The sequence below is a fragment of the Rutidosis leptorrhynchoides genome, chromosome 1, assembly GCF_046630445.1.
Source record: "Rutidosis leptorrhynchoides isolate AG116_Rl617_1_P2 chromosome 1, CSIRO_AGI_Rlap_v1, whole genome shotgun sequence".
In the NCBI taxonomy this organism is placed as follows: domain Eukaryota; kingdom Viridiplantae; phylum Streptophyta; class Magnoliopsida; order Asterales; family Asteraceae; genus Rutidosis; species Rutidosis leptorrhynchoides.
Window position 1 is genome coordinate 70,212,192 of NC_092333.1, and position 15,906 is coordinate 70,228,097.

The window sequence follows — 15,906 nt, forward strand, 5'->3', positions numbered from 1 at the left end:
ACTCACTAATGCATCCTAACGACTTATCAGTTAGGCACACTATTGCAAGACCTGGTTTGCTAAGACCACCGCTCTGATACCAACTTTCACAACCCGTTCTAATCCATCCGGATGAAGTCCATATTGATTATAGACGATTCGTAATAGTTGATTACATCCCGAGGTACTTGACCTCTATATGATACATTTTACAAACATTGCATTCGTTTTTAAAAGACAAACTTGCTTTACATCAAAAGTTGACGGCATGCATATCATTTCATAATATATCCAACTATAATTGACTTAATAATAATCTTGATGAACTCAATGACTCGAATGCAACGTCTTTTGAAATATGTCATGAATGATTCCAAGTAATATCTCTAAAATGAGCAAATGCACAGCGGAAGATTTCTTTCATACCTGAGAATAAACATGCTTTAAAGTGTCAACCAAAAGGTTAGTGAGTTCATTAGTTTAACATAAATAATCATTTCCATCATTTTAATAGACCACAAGATTTTCATATTTCATAAACATCATTCTCATATCAGGCATTTCGCAAACTGCATAGAGATAAAAATCATTCATATGGATTGAACACCTGGTAACCGACGTTAATTTAATGCATAGAATATCCCCAAAACAGAACCTCTCGTCTGTATAATAATCTCTAAGTACTAAAGCATTCGTACCCCGAATGGGACTTGTCAAGGTCCATAGATCTATCTTTAGAATTCGCGTCAATCAGGGGCCATTTCCCTAAATTCTTAGGTTACCAGACTTGAAAGGCGATATTCGGTTTAATAATCCAACCATAGAATGTAGTTTTAAGTACTTGTGTCTATTTCATAAAACATTTATAAAAACAGCTCATGTATTCTCAGTCCCAAAAATATATATTGCAAAAGCATTTAAAAAGGGAGCAAATGAAACTCACCTAATGTATTTTGTAGTAAAAATATATATGACTATATTGAACAACTGAACAATGCAGAGTTGGCCTCGGATTCACGAACCTATATCATTTGTATATATATATTAACACACATATTTGTAATTGAACAATATATATATATATATATATATATATATATATATATATATATATATATATATATATATATATATATATATATATAAAATCTGTTATTAATAATATACTTGTTATATTATGTTATTTAGATATATTTGATATATTTAATTTATATGTTATATTTATTTATTTTGTATATATATTTAAAATGATAAATATTTATATATTTATTTGTATCAATATATCTATATATATTATATGATCAGTATTATATTTAAAATCATTAGTTGGTTATATGTAAGTATTTATATAAATACTATTAATATGTTTGATATATTATATATGAAATATTAATGTACCTTTAGTATATGTAAAGAGTATATTTTATGTACAAAATATTTATTTGTTAAAAATGATAGTTCTGATAACAATGATTTACTCATCATAATAATAATAATTTTATTGATAATGATAATACTAATAATAGTAATGATATTGTTTAAAATGCTACTTGGATTAATAATAACAATAATACTAACAATTACAAAAATGATAAATTAGTAATCCTAATAATAATATTATTATTCATATTGGTGACTATAATCGTAATACTAATAATAATTGGTAACTAATACTTTTATTAGTAATAATAATAATAACTATCATGTTAGTCCTAATAACAATTTCTAATAATAACAATGATAATTCTATAATTTTAATCATACTACTTTTAAATAATATTGATGAGGATAATAATAATAATAATAACAATGATAATTATAATACATTAACAATAACAATAATTTTAATCATAGTAATAATAGTAATATTTATAATACTAATTATAATGATAATTCCAATAATTATAATGAAAATACTAATAGTACTAGTAATACTTTTAACAATAATAATACTAGTAACATCATTATTGACAATAATAATAATAATAATAATAATAATAATAATAATAATAATAATAATAATAATAATAATAATAATAATAATAATAATAATAATAATAATAATATGAAACTACCCTTAAAGGTTCAAAAAGAAATGGTAGACTGCCCAAGACGGGACTCGAACCCGCGACCTCTCGATCACAAACACAACCCTTAACCACTCGACTGACCATACTTTTCTGAAATAAAACCCAATTCATATTTACTTAAACCATAACCTGTTATCTTGTTCCTCCTCACAACACAAATCGATCCAGGGTAGCAAGATAACAAACACCACCCACCATATAAAGTTTGAATTAATCTTTAAAACATAAAGACCACTTTCTGTAAATGATACCTTGTTCAAAAAAATAAAAAAATAAATGAAAACTGAAAAAAAAGAAACCTGCTGTTCGTCGCAGGTAGTAACAAAAAAAAAATTGATTGAAATAAAGAGAGGTTTTTAGATTAAACTTATAACATAAAATAGATTGTAATTCACTCCTTGAAACTATTAAAATCGTTAATTGAGCTTTAAACACAACCACAAAATCGAATTTGATTGAAGAACACAGTTTGACTTTTTAAAATCCAAACTTTGACTTGAAAATTGGAACACGATAGTTAAAATTGAACCTTGAAAGTTTCCAGATAGTTTTAGTAAAAGATTTAGAACGTAATTGCATTAACACATTTTGTATTTAATTTCGAAATCGAGATTTTGGAATTTTTAACTCAAGAATAGGGTATCGAGCAGTGGTTATGGGTTTTCTGTGTAATTCATCATTGAATAGCTGTTAAAGATGATTGTAACTGATATGGAGAGTGTAGGGTGTAATGAGGTTGTCAATAACACAAAATAATTCACTTGTTTTATGCAGAAAAATGGTTCGTCAGACAGAATATAGCAGAAGGAGAAAAACAACAAAATAAATAAAGCAGATGTTAATGTACAACAGATTTTGTTTGTGTTAGGCCTTAAGATTCGCTCAGTACAAATTACAGACTGGATTACCAATCTAGCACAGTGTGAAATTGATGGGAAACAGAATATGAAATCTACCTATATTTTATTATGTGCAAACCGTATTATATACATATACTGTGTCTGTATTTTCATATATATCTGCATCTGGTGCACGTATAATTAGGGGTATATATATCTGTATTTGTATCAAATCTATATTTATATATAATGGATCACAATAATATTAAGTATACACATTTTAGTATCTAGTATTAATGAAACAAATAATAATAACAATAGAAATAATAATGATAATAATACTAATATTAATAATAATACTATTAATAATAATATTAATCAAAGTAGATAATAATGATAACAATAATAAGATTCTTAATGAAATTGGTAATACTAATATCAATTTATATATATCAACTTATTCATACCCAATTATATATATATATATATATATATATATATATATATATATATATATATATATATATATATATATATATATATATATATATATATATTGTATTAGAAATAATAATATTAATGATACAAATATTAATATTAACATTAACATTACCAATAATAATGAAAGTAATAATAGTAATATTAATATAACAATCATATTTTTAATATATAATTATATTTAACATATTATACATTATGATTGTACCACATATAACATATGTTGACTATTATTTATTTATTTAATATAAATATATATTATACAATATGCGTTCGCATCTTAAATATAATTGTCTTATATAATTATAAGTATCATATATATATTTACTTGATATGTTATTTTATTTTATTAAAATAAATTTCGACATAAAATATCTATAACTTTTATATATATATTCCAATATACATATGATAATAATTATTATAGAAATCGTTTATATCTATACATAGATTTATTTTAGTAACAACTTATTTTGTATCAATTTACATATTTAATTTTACTGAGTTAATAACATTTTATAAGTTCCAACACTTACATTTATAACTATATATATATTTATATATACATATTTATTTGTTTACAAACAATTGTTCGTGAATTGTCGGGAGTAATCAATGGTCAAATGATTTCATGAAATAGTTAAAAAAATATATTTTGAGACTCAACATTACAGACTTTGCTTATCGTGTCAGAAACATATAAAGATTAAGTTTAATTTTGGTCGGAAATTCCCGGGTCATCACAACAGCAATAACATCAACAATACAAAGTTACCATATTTGGGTAACTTTGACTTTTGGGATCAGAAGTCAACTTTATCCTTTCCCTTTTAAGAAGATCACAAGACAGCAAATGGATACAGGTTTTAACGGATACAAACAGCCTTTTTCCCTTTAGAGAAAAGTGGTTCCAAAAGTAACAATAAAGTCCTTCTTCATTAGGAAATAGCTGTTAGAAGTTTTATGTATAAAACCACACTTTGCAAATGTAAAAAATTCAATTCAATTTGTATCAATTCTGAAGTCAACACAAAGATCAATTATTTTACATACCAAATATCAAATTAACACTCCTCACGTTTTTTATTTTTCATTCACGATTTGAATGAATGAAATCAGTTAAAGGAGCAGCCAAGGACGAAATCTTTGATTACGTTCTGCTATGGTTGGCTTTTTTCCTTGCCTAAAACAACTATCTTCTCTTCGCGAACGGTTAAGAATGCTCTTTGTATGTGCGTTATCTGTTGTTTATTCTTCTAGTTTTTGTGTGGTGCATACCACACAGGGCGGATCTACTAACAAGGGACTGGTAGCACATGCTACCACATGCTACCAGTGAAATAAGTTCATATGGTGTAAAACAATCTCGGTATTTAGTTAAGTGACACTATTGAATTCCTAGATCCGCCACTGATACCGCATGAACTTTTGTCCAGTTAGGGTTTTGTGAAGACATTGAGTGGGGTTTTCAATTGGATGAATATAAAGAGGTGATTGTGTAATTGTTGTTGCAGAAGAAGAATATAAGAAAGATCCACTGCATTCTCAAGAATTTTTTTGAATAGAAACGAGAGGAGAGTGGTGGATTTAAAGTACAATCCGATTAATCCCCCATTAATTCTCGAATTTCCGATTACTCATTCAAAGTCTCGACCGATTAATCCATGAATAACAAATTTTTCATCCTTGTTCCTAAGTGAGAGAGCTAGGATCCTTATGTCATGTCAGATTTGTTCAAATAATTTTACTAGATGTTCATGTACTAGTAAACTTATATAAGACAAATGACATATCCACATATTTTCTACAAAAACTTCTTTAAAAATGATATTGGTACCAGGTCTCGCGCTTGAGGGGCTTGATTACTCGAGATTTTACCTTCTATGGGAAGCCAGTGTGCTCGTTTATACGAGGATTTCTCGCTTAAAAAAAAAAGAATCATGACAGAAAAACGATAATTGAATTTGATTGATTAATACAACATATAACTTTCATTTTGTGAAACCCTTTTTGTGATTTTTACGTGGGTGTAATAAACGAATCGTGAAAGAAGTAACCAAGACTAAATGAAGAAGAAGTGGTTGGTTGATGGGGGTTTTTCTTTGTGGAACGAAGATGAAGAGTTAGAGGTGGAGGCGGATAAGGTGGGTTTCTTTTTATGTGGATGTAATAAACAAATTGTGAAAGAAGTAACCAAAATAAAAAGAAGAAGAAAAAGTTGGCTGATTAGGGTCTTTCTTTGTTGAATGAAGATGAAGAGTTAAATGTGGAGGAGAATAGGGTAGTTTCTTTGACAGGCTAGTAAAACGCGGCTTGTTGCCTCTTTAGTCGGCAAAACTTATTAGTAGCGGGTCGTTTGCCGTCATATTCGATTAATTCAAGCTCGGGTAAGGAGCTCCATCGATATACAGTTAATGGTTTCGTTGTAGTTTGTTTGTTTGCGGTTTGTAGTTTGACACTCGTCTTGATCGGTTAGGTTCGATTGTGGATAACAGTTGCTTGTTTCGTGGTTGGTAGTAGCTTTCAAGCCTTTCCGTCGTAGTTATAATATTTCGGTTTTTGGTTGCTTTCGTTGAATTTAGTTCTAGGTTTTTTTTAATGGCTATTAATTTCTAGTGAAAATGGATTGAAACCCGTGAAATTATACTTCTCGCCCATTTTAGTTTCAAAAACCGTACCAAATCTTCATCTTCCCTACTTCCAAATCCTAAATTTGATTTACATACATACAATACAATATATCAAATCAATGAAGCGCAAAAAGTGGTCAGAGGCTGAAGAAGTATAGTAACACTTCTCACCAAATACTCCGACCTCCAAACATCTGGAACCCTAGCCAAGCTTAAAACCATAGAAAAAAAATTCAAACCAATCGCCGAACATGTCAATTCCGTTCATCATCTCCGTGATCCGGTCAATTTCCCGTTCAAGTGGTCTTGGCGTGACGTGTCAATTAAAGTTCAAAACATGCGTCATCAGTATTTAGGAGTTAAGCAAAAAATTAGGGTTCCTGATACTACTGATGAGTTTAATTGGGAGGATGGAGATGATCATTGGGAGAATTTCATGAAGTATAAACAAGTTTTCGGTGATATTGAACTTGAAAGTAATTTTAATAATAGTAATCATAAGAGGTGTATTGATGATGTGTTTGATGATTCTGAATTTTTAGGGTTTGATGAATCAGGGGATAATAATAATAATAATGATGATGATAAAAAGGAGAGTAATGATGATGATTCGGATGCGAAGAAACTGCGAAAGGGAATTGGTGGGAGGATGTTAGGGTTAATTAGTGCACAAGTTTTGGAACTGAGAGATGGTGTGATTAGGAGAGAAGATAAAAGAAGGGAGAGGGAATGGGGTAGAGATGAATGTAGTTTAAAGAAAATGGCGGACGAAAATGGTGTTAGAGAATTGGAGTTGTTGGAAGAAAGGCGGGAATTTGATGACGAGAGGCTGAGGTGGCGGATGGAGGTAGAAGAAAGGTGGGAAGAAGAGGAGATGAAGTGGAGGGAGAAGATGTTGAGTATGCAAATGGAGCATGAGAAACAAATGATGGAGTTACATGCTAATGTTTGCCATAATCAGATGCAGATTCTTGGTGTTATGGGTCGGTTTTTTGGTCAGTTTTTTGGGTCGGGTGCAGGTGCGAATGATGGGTTATTGGGAACTTTGGGTTCGCAGCATCATTCGGTTTCAGGGGGATTGGATGATAATGGGAAGCCCGATGCTACTTCGCCTTCTGAATTTTTCTGATAACTTTGTAGGTATGTATAATTTTGTTAAAGCTCATGTTATTACAAATGTCTGTTGTTGTAAGTTTGCTTTCTGATAATTGGAAAATATTTGGTTTTATTAACTGTTTATAGTGCCTTTTTTTTATAATTCTTGATGATAAATTGGTTCTTCAATTTGGTTTCCTGTTGCTACCTTTACTTTTGAATCTTGATACTGATTTGACTTATGATCCTAAAATGCAAGAAAAAATCTAAGATTTATGTATTCAGTTACTTGGATTAATATTTGTATGTTACAATCTAAATTTCTGGCCGTGATATAATGTGTTCATCAAATCTTTTTTAAAGTAGTATTACTAAGATAATAGTGAAAAAGATTTTAGCAACATTACAAGATCATGTTCCTTTGTTTTACCCAGAAACTTGTCAACAAGAAATGATCATTCCAAATCTTTCAGAAAACTATAAGTAAAAGCTTATCATCCACTTAATTGCTATGACCAATATTTAAGTTTATTCAGTGATCAAAATATATATTTCATTTCGCACAATCCAACTAATGTGAAATTTGAAAACATATATTATACAACCATTAGAATGTATAGTTACATAATGTAAAGTCGTATCAGACATTATTATTCGTTGCTGTTATAAAACATTTGAAACTACAACAGTAAGATCCTTAAAAACTTAGCGTGGCTTGTTGTCTGGTAATCCCATAAAATTAGAACTACCTGAGTGAGACTCCCATTCACTGGAAGCATATGGGATTAAAGGGACTTCATAAAGATCAGATCGCTCAATTTCAAGGATTAAGCTTTTAGATTCTTCATTTGTTTGTTGTTGAACCCATGGATGAGTTTTAGACTTCTTCAAGTTTTCTAACTCCATTGCCACCTCTTTCATTGTAGGCCTATCAATCCCCTGTAAGTTAACACATCTCTTGGCCAGATCAGCAACTTGTTGTATCTGTTCAAAAGTACCCTCACGCAGAATGCGTGGTTCAACAATTTCAAATAAGCAGTTCTCTTTCATCGCCCTAACAAAGTATGTTGCTAAATTCTTTTCTTCATTGGTTCTATTTGCGCAAAGAGGTTTTTGCCCCGTTATGAGTTCTGCAAGTACCACTCCAAAGCTATATACATCACTTTTTTCTGTTAGCTGGCTTGTGTGGAAGTATTCAGGATCAAGATAACCTAATGTCCCTTGAACGAGAGTAGTCACTTGATCGTGATCTAATGGGACTAATCTAGAGGCACCAAAATCTGAAATCTTTGTGGTGTAGTTTTCATCTAACAATATATTAGTAGACTTAACATCTCTGTGTATGATAGGCATAGTGGCTTGCGAATGAAGGTATCCAAGCGCATCGGCTGATTCAGTAGCAACTCTTAACCGATTATCCCATGATAACCAACTCATTCCACCCAATTCATAATGAAGGTGATAATAAAGAGTGTTATTAGCAATAAATTCGTAAACTAGTACCGGGACTTCCTCTTCTAAACAGAAGCCTAATAACTTTACCACATTTCGATGAATGATTTGTGTAAGGATCAATACTTCATTGATAAATTGCTCTGTTTGGGTCCCGTCAATGAGTTTAGACTTCTTTACTGCAACAACACTCTTATCAGCCAAGATCCCTTTAAAGACTACGCCATAACCACCTTGCCCAATAACTCGCTCCTCAGAATAGTTGTCGGTTGCTTTCCAAAGTTGTTCAGCACTGAACATAATCACTGCATCCCTAATCCCTGGTGCATCGATTTTTTGTTTCAAAAATGTGCCCCCGTTTTTCTCAAAGAACTTTTCGCGTAGCTTCATTATATTTTTCTTTCTTATTCCAAAGAGAATCGCAGTTACTCCACATACTATTACTACCAAACTGAACACTAGAGCTACATGTCAAAAGTAAAGGAGATCAGTATTCTTCAATTAACATAAGTCCATGCCAAAGGGCCATTGGTGATTGGCCTAGCGGTATCGATGACCCCTTCCAATCAAGAGGTTGAGAGTTCGATTTCATGGTGGACATTTGTAAATATTCGTGAATAAATCGTGTAAGGTGTGTGAGTTTGCCTTAAAAAAAAAAAAAACATAAGGTTCATCCCATAGTTCCTTTTACAAGATATAACAACACCCATTATGAGGTGTCATTCTCGAATTTCTAGGGTCGTTGGACATGTGTATGACGAGCAAAAAGAAGTAGCACCCAGTCAGATTTTGACACATCACTACTATATTACTCCGTATTATTTTTCACCCACCATCAATTATATTTTGCCATATCACCCAAAACCTACACTTACCACAACATTACCCATTACACCCCTCCTAATATCTTGGTCTGATAAGGAAGTATAGAAGCACATCGAATTCTTTTAAGAATTATAGAACCATCTTCTTCCCAGTGGATCTGCTTATGGACGAATTGAACATTTGAATAAGAAAAGATAACAGCTAAATATTCTTGAAGAATCAGATTAGTACGAGCCTTCATGTTCAATTTCATCTAAAAATGGTAGAAAATATTTAAAGTAATTAATTAATAATTGATTGTTGCTTATATGAAGAATTACCTAAAATGAATGTCAGAACAGAGAAGTTTGAACCTTTTGAAGGCTTAGCAACAGGTTGGCAGCCATCTAGGATTGTTGCATTGCCCTCATATCCTTGTGGACATGTGCATATGTATCTCCCTACTGTATTGTTACATCGCCCATAACATTTTCCTTTAACTTCGCACTCATTGATGTCTAGTAACAAAAATTTCAACAAATTAAAACAAAGTGTCAAGTGGGTCTTCAAGTACAATAGATACCGAGTTAAGTGTTTGAAAATGTATCCAACTTTACTCAAAGTGCTATTGTATGTACGCTATGTTCTAGCGACTTGTTCATCACAATTTTGCTGATGTGCACGACAATCGTATAACAACCCGTTCCACATCAAGTTGAAATAAGAAGTTTTAAGTCTCATATAAGTCTAAATTGTGGCAATATAACCTATGAGATGTGTTACAATATAAGTTAACAAATCATCACATCAGTGACACTTCGGTACTCATTAGACTAAAATCTATAAGAGGTTGGATACACTTTGATGACCGAAATTTTTTCAATCACTTAAGCATACGTATGATACAAAACAAATATCCTTTAGCCCTTGTGGGGCGTCATATTCACAATAACTCGATAAGCCTCATGCATGACACAATTCAATCTAGGTGGCATATATAGCGCTATTAAATGAAATTAGCTAACCTTGGCAGCCTGGATCGAGATAGGGATTGCCCTCGTAACCCTCTTTGCATCCACAACGATACCCACCAATATCTGGATGGATGCATGTAGTATCTCCTTTGCACTCGCTGCAATCCTCGCTGTCTCTGATCACCCACTCGAGCACAGTTGGGACATTAGAGGTTATCCTCTCAAATAATTCGGTAGCATTCTTTAAATCTTGCGCACCATGAAACTTAAAACTTTGATCCTCTCCAAGAATTGTAAGGCCACAATTATTGTCATAGCCATGAACACTTGTATGGTTATTAAAGGAGGAAAGCGTAGATGTAATATATTTAAGTCCCTTTGGTATAGATGTCTCACAACACCCGAGTCCCGAGCAATTACCATCATCAGGCACATCATTTGGATTATTACAGAATCCGAAACAGCCACTAGCTACGGCGGCTCCCTCATTATCTGTCCCGTTGATAATGGCAAAATCATCACACCCGATGACTGTGAACTTATTCTTCTGCGAAAAACTGTAGGTCAGGCTGCCTAAATTACGCCGTAAACTGGTTTCATCTTGAGTTACATTTCCATATTCGTCGTAGCATTTGTAAGCAACAAATGGATTGATACGCAATTCATCATCTGTAATATTCCATACTTCAAGGTTTCCTAATCCGATGAACAACTTAGGGGGGTCATAATGAGTCGAGTTGCAGGTCAGATCAAAATGTCTGCCTATTGAGCACTTTAAATCTACTCCGATACCGAAAGGGTAACCAACTGTCAGGTTCCCGCATTGTGTATTGCAACCTGGCTTTGCTAGGGGGAACGAAGTGAAAGCCATAGTAAATATTAATAACTGTGAAGATAATAGAACAACAAACTTGAAAAGAAGAAGCATTTTGCTATTGTTATTTTTTCTATCACTTTACTTGTTTATGTAATACCATATCCTGCATTTAATTCTTCCGCAGTATCGGCCTCTTAAAAAGTTATTGACTTTAAGATATGGTAAACGATTCTTGTCATTAGCTATGAGACAATTCTATCTTAGCAAATGGTGGAGCTAAGCATTGCATAATATTTATGGACCAGGTTTTTTTTAAATGTTCAATATGAGTGAACAATTATTGTGACAACCGTTGGTTTTATATACATCAATAAGTCCAAGATTCTTTGTTGGAGCTTAGTGTAGATTTTTAAGCCTTTCCTTCGACTAACATTGAGAATTGAGATGGTGAAGTCTTTATTTCTTTTGTGTCTTTTTTTCTAGCCGTTTGAACATATTTTTGGTCAATACATTATGTTTTATCAAAAGAGTAATATAAATATTAGGTTGTTCTATACGCAATAGAGTATAGAATCAATATATTATTGGACTCTTACGATTATAAAAAGTATGAAACATTTGAAAATGAACTTTGATATGTTTTTTGACCAAAGATGTATTGATTTTATACCCCACTTGAATGTATAATAGCCACATATTCTTCATTCTCTTTTAAAATTTAACTCTTACAATGTAGTAACAATTTAAAAATTTAAGAAATACTTGTTAAATACTTATTTATCTCATTCACTTATTCGTTTGACAACAATGAGATTAATTGGGAGGACGGCGATGAGTTTAATTGGGAGAATTTCATGATGAACCGCACTTTGATTATCACAATACAAGACGCAATAGTCTTGTCTTTTGCCCAACTCACCTAAGAAGTTCTTCAACCACACTAGCTCTTTAGAAGCTTCCGCAATAGCTATGTATTCGGCTTCGGTGGTTGACAAAGCAACACTCTTTTGCAATCGAGATAACCAACTAATCGCCGTCTTCCCCATTGTGAAAACATAACCCGTAGTGCTTTTCCCCGAATCATCACATCCACCCAAATTAGCATCCGTATAACCTCTAAGTATGAGATTGTTTTTGGAGAAACACAATCCCATATTAGAAGTACCTTTCAAATAACGAAGCAAGCATTTGACCGCTTTCCAATGCTCTTTTCCCGGATTAGACATATAACGACTTACAACTCCCACTGCTTGAGCAATATCGGGTCTTGTACAAACCATGGCATACATAATACTACCCACGGCCGATGCATATGGAACCTTTTCCATATCCTTCTTGTCTCTTTCCGTCTTTGGTGATTGACTTTTCGATAACTTTAAGGTGCTTCCCAAAGGCATAGAACGGGCCTTTGAATCTTCCATGTTGAACCTCTCTACTACTTTCTCAATATATTTGGATTGAGACAAGTATAGAGTACCCTTCAAACGATCACGCACAATACTCATGCCAAGTATTTTCCTAGCACCGCCAAGATCTTTCATCTCGAATTCTCGGGAAAGTAATCCCTTCAACTTGTTAATTCCGGACATGTTTGAACCTGCAAGTAACATGTCATCAACATACAACAATAAGATTATGTAAGAAGACTTGAATTTCTTCAAGTAGCAACAGTGATCCGCTTCACATCTTAAGAAACCAATCTTCTTCATAAACTCGTCAAACTTCAAGTACCATTGCCGAGGTGCTTGCTTCAACCCATACAAACTTTTCTTTAGCTTACAAACCCACTTCTCTTTACCCTTTACCTCAAAGCCCTCGGGTTGCCTCATGTAGATCTCCTCAACAAGATCACCATGTAAGAATGCAGTTTTTACATCTAGTTGCTCAAGATGTAAGTCTTCGGATGCAACCATAGAAAGTACCAAACGGATAGTAGTCATTTTAACTACCGGTAAAAATATCTCTTTGTAGTCAACCCCTTCCTTTTGTTGAAAGCCTTTGACTACCAAACGAGCCTTGTACCTTTTCTTGCTATCCATCTCATTCTTGATTCTATATACCCATTTGCTTTGCAATGCCCTTTTATCATGAGGTAACTTCACTAGTGACCAAGTCTTGTTCTTCTCAAGTGATCCCATCTCTTCTTTCATGGCAAGTTCCCATTGTATGGATTCTTTTGTTTTTCTTGCCTCAAAGTAACTTTCGGGTTCACCATTCTCGGTATAGAGCAAGTAGTTTGCTGATGGAGAATACCTAGGATTAGGTTTGGGCACTCTAGTCGAGCGTCTTGGTGTAGGAGTAACCGGAATGGTTGGACCGGTTTCATTTGTGTCCTCCTCATCACTAGAACTCGCACTATGTTCGGAATCATCACTGCTTTCCGAATCATCCCCATCATTAGCATTTTCCGACGCCTCACCGTTATTTGGCAATTCATTGTTCCCCGTACTCCCACTAGAACCTTTCGAGTGGAGTCGTCAATGAAGGTGACATAATAGCGAGAACCTTCATGTGATTCTACATTGGTTGGACCAAACACATCCGTATGAACGAGCTCTAATTTCTCCAACTTAGGTGCATTCCCTGATTTCCCAAAGGTCACCTTCTTTTGCTTCCCATATACACATGGTTCGCAAAACCCAAGTTCTACCTTTTTCAAATCCGGAATTCTCCCACTCAAAACAAGCATCTTCATACCCTTCTCACTCATATGCCCGAGTCTTCGGTGCCATAGAGTTGATTCGGACACAACATTAATCGTAGCAACCACCGTGTCTTCATCAAACACTTCAACCATATAAAGAGTTCCCCTTTTATGTCCACGAGCCACAATACTACTACCCTTAACCACCTTCCATTGGCGGTTTTCAAAAGTAAATGCGTTACCTTCATCATCTAATTGACCAACTGAAATAAGTTTCCTTTTCAATTTAGGAATGTACCTTACGTTCTTCAAAGTCCAATTAGAACCAAGAGTAGTCTTCAAAACAACATCTCCAATGCCCTCTATGTTGAGTTGCTTGTTGTCCGCCAATCTCACCTTGCCTTGATATGAACGAAAATTCTTCATCATGCTTTTGATATGAGTAGCATGAAACGAAGCTCCCGAATCCAAAATCCAAGACTCCATAGAATTTTCAACACTACACAAAAGTGCATCATCACTTTCCCCTTCGGCTAAGTTTACACCTTTCGCGGAACCATTTTTGCAATTCCTTTGAAAGTGCCCCTTTTGATTGCAACCCCAACAAGTAACTTCACTTCTATCCTTCGATGAATTCCTCTTCTTTGACTTCTTCCTACCCTTCTTCTCACCGCGTTCAAATTTTCTACCACGGTTGTCGGTACTTAACAAAGAATCGATGTCGATTCTCCCGAGTTTCTCCTACGAGTATCTTCACCAAGAATCAAATCCCTTATAGCTTCAAACGCTAGCTTAGTAGTTCCCGTAGAGCTACTAACCGCGGTAACCGTACCCGACCAACTTTCCGGTAATGATGAAAGCAAGATAAGTGCTTTTAGTTCATCATCAAACTTAATCTCTACCGATTCAAGTCTTGAAACGATATTATTAAATTCATTGATATGATCCGTTGCACTCATACCTTCCTTCATCTTAGTATTAAACAACTGACGCATGAGAAATACCTTATTTGCAGCTGTAGGTTTCTCATACATGTTAGAGAGTGCTTTTAAGCAAGCAAACGTCGTCTTCTCATTCACAACGTTGTATGCAACGTTCTTAGCAAGTGAAAGACGAATAGCACCCAAAGCTTGATGATCCAAAAGCGTCTAATCGGCATCGTCCATACTTTTGGGCTTGGTTTCTAACAAGGGTTGGTGTAGCTTCTTTTGATACAAGTAATCTTCAATTTGCATCTTCCAAAAGCCAAAGTCTCTCCCATCGAATCGGTCAATTCTAAACTTCCCATCTTCCGCCATCGTTCCCTTAACGAAACCTTGTGCTCTAGATACCAGTTGTTAGGATATTAGGACCCAAACAACGCTAGTAATTCTACAAGACTACTAGCCGAGTAGTGATTCTATCAAGATCACTCAAACCCACTTAATGAACGAAAGATAATAAATGCGTAAATGTAAGAACGACACAAGATATAACGTGGTTATATGCAATCGGTGTGATTGCTTTAGTCCACGGACCAACTAGAGAGTGTTTATTACTAAGAATCTGTATTTGGTATGTTACAATTGCATACAATGAGTTCTATATATAGGAGAAAACAAGAACACCATGACAACTAGCTAGGAATCTTCATCATGACAAGTAATCATCTTGTTTACCAACTAGCCATGCTTTCCACCTTGTAATGGCATGATCACAGCCCTAATTTTAGGTGTAAAGTGATTAACTTTGCACCTAAAGTGAAAGTGTAAAGTGTTGGAATAGTTTTTTTTTCTTCTCGTTTTGTATAAATGTCTCCATAATCTAACAAAGGAGAGTAATGATGATGATTTGGATACGAAGAAATTGAGAAAGGGGATTGGTGGGAGGATGTTAGGGTTAGTTAGTGTACAAGTTTTGGAACTGAGAGATGTTGCGATTAGAAGAGAAGATAAAAGAAGGGAGAGGGAATGGAGTAGAGATGAATGTGGTTTAAAGAAAATGGCAGACGAAAATGGTGTTAGAGAATTGGAGTTGTTGGAAGAATGGCGGGAATTTGATGACGAGAGGCTGAGATGGCGGATGGAGGTGGAAGAAAGGTGGGA

General features: G+C 33.8%; 1 protein-coding gene across 1 annotated transcript; it reads right to left on the reverse strand.

Annotated features, from left to right (window-relative positions):
* Positions 1–7,652: 7,652 nt before the first annotated feature.
* Positions 7,653–11,232, reverse strand: LOC139882041 (wall-associated receptor kinase 5-like). Its single transcript, XM_071866445.1, has 3 exons — positions 10,413–11,232; positions 9,729–9,905; positions 7,653–9,047 (listed from the first exon to the last, which is right to left on the reverse strand). The coding sequence occupies exons 1-3, from the start codon at positions 11,230–11,232 to the stop codon at positions 7,837–7,839; spliced, it is 2,208 nt and encodes a 735-aa protein (XP_071722546.1). The 3' UTR covers positions 7,653–7,836.
* Positions 11,233–15,906: the final 4,674 nt, after the last annotated feature.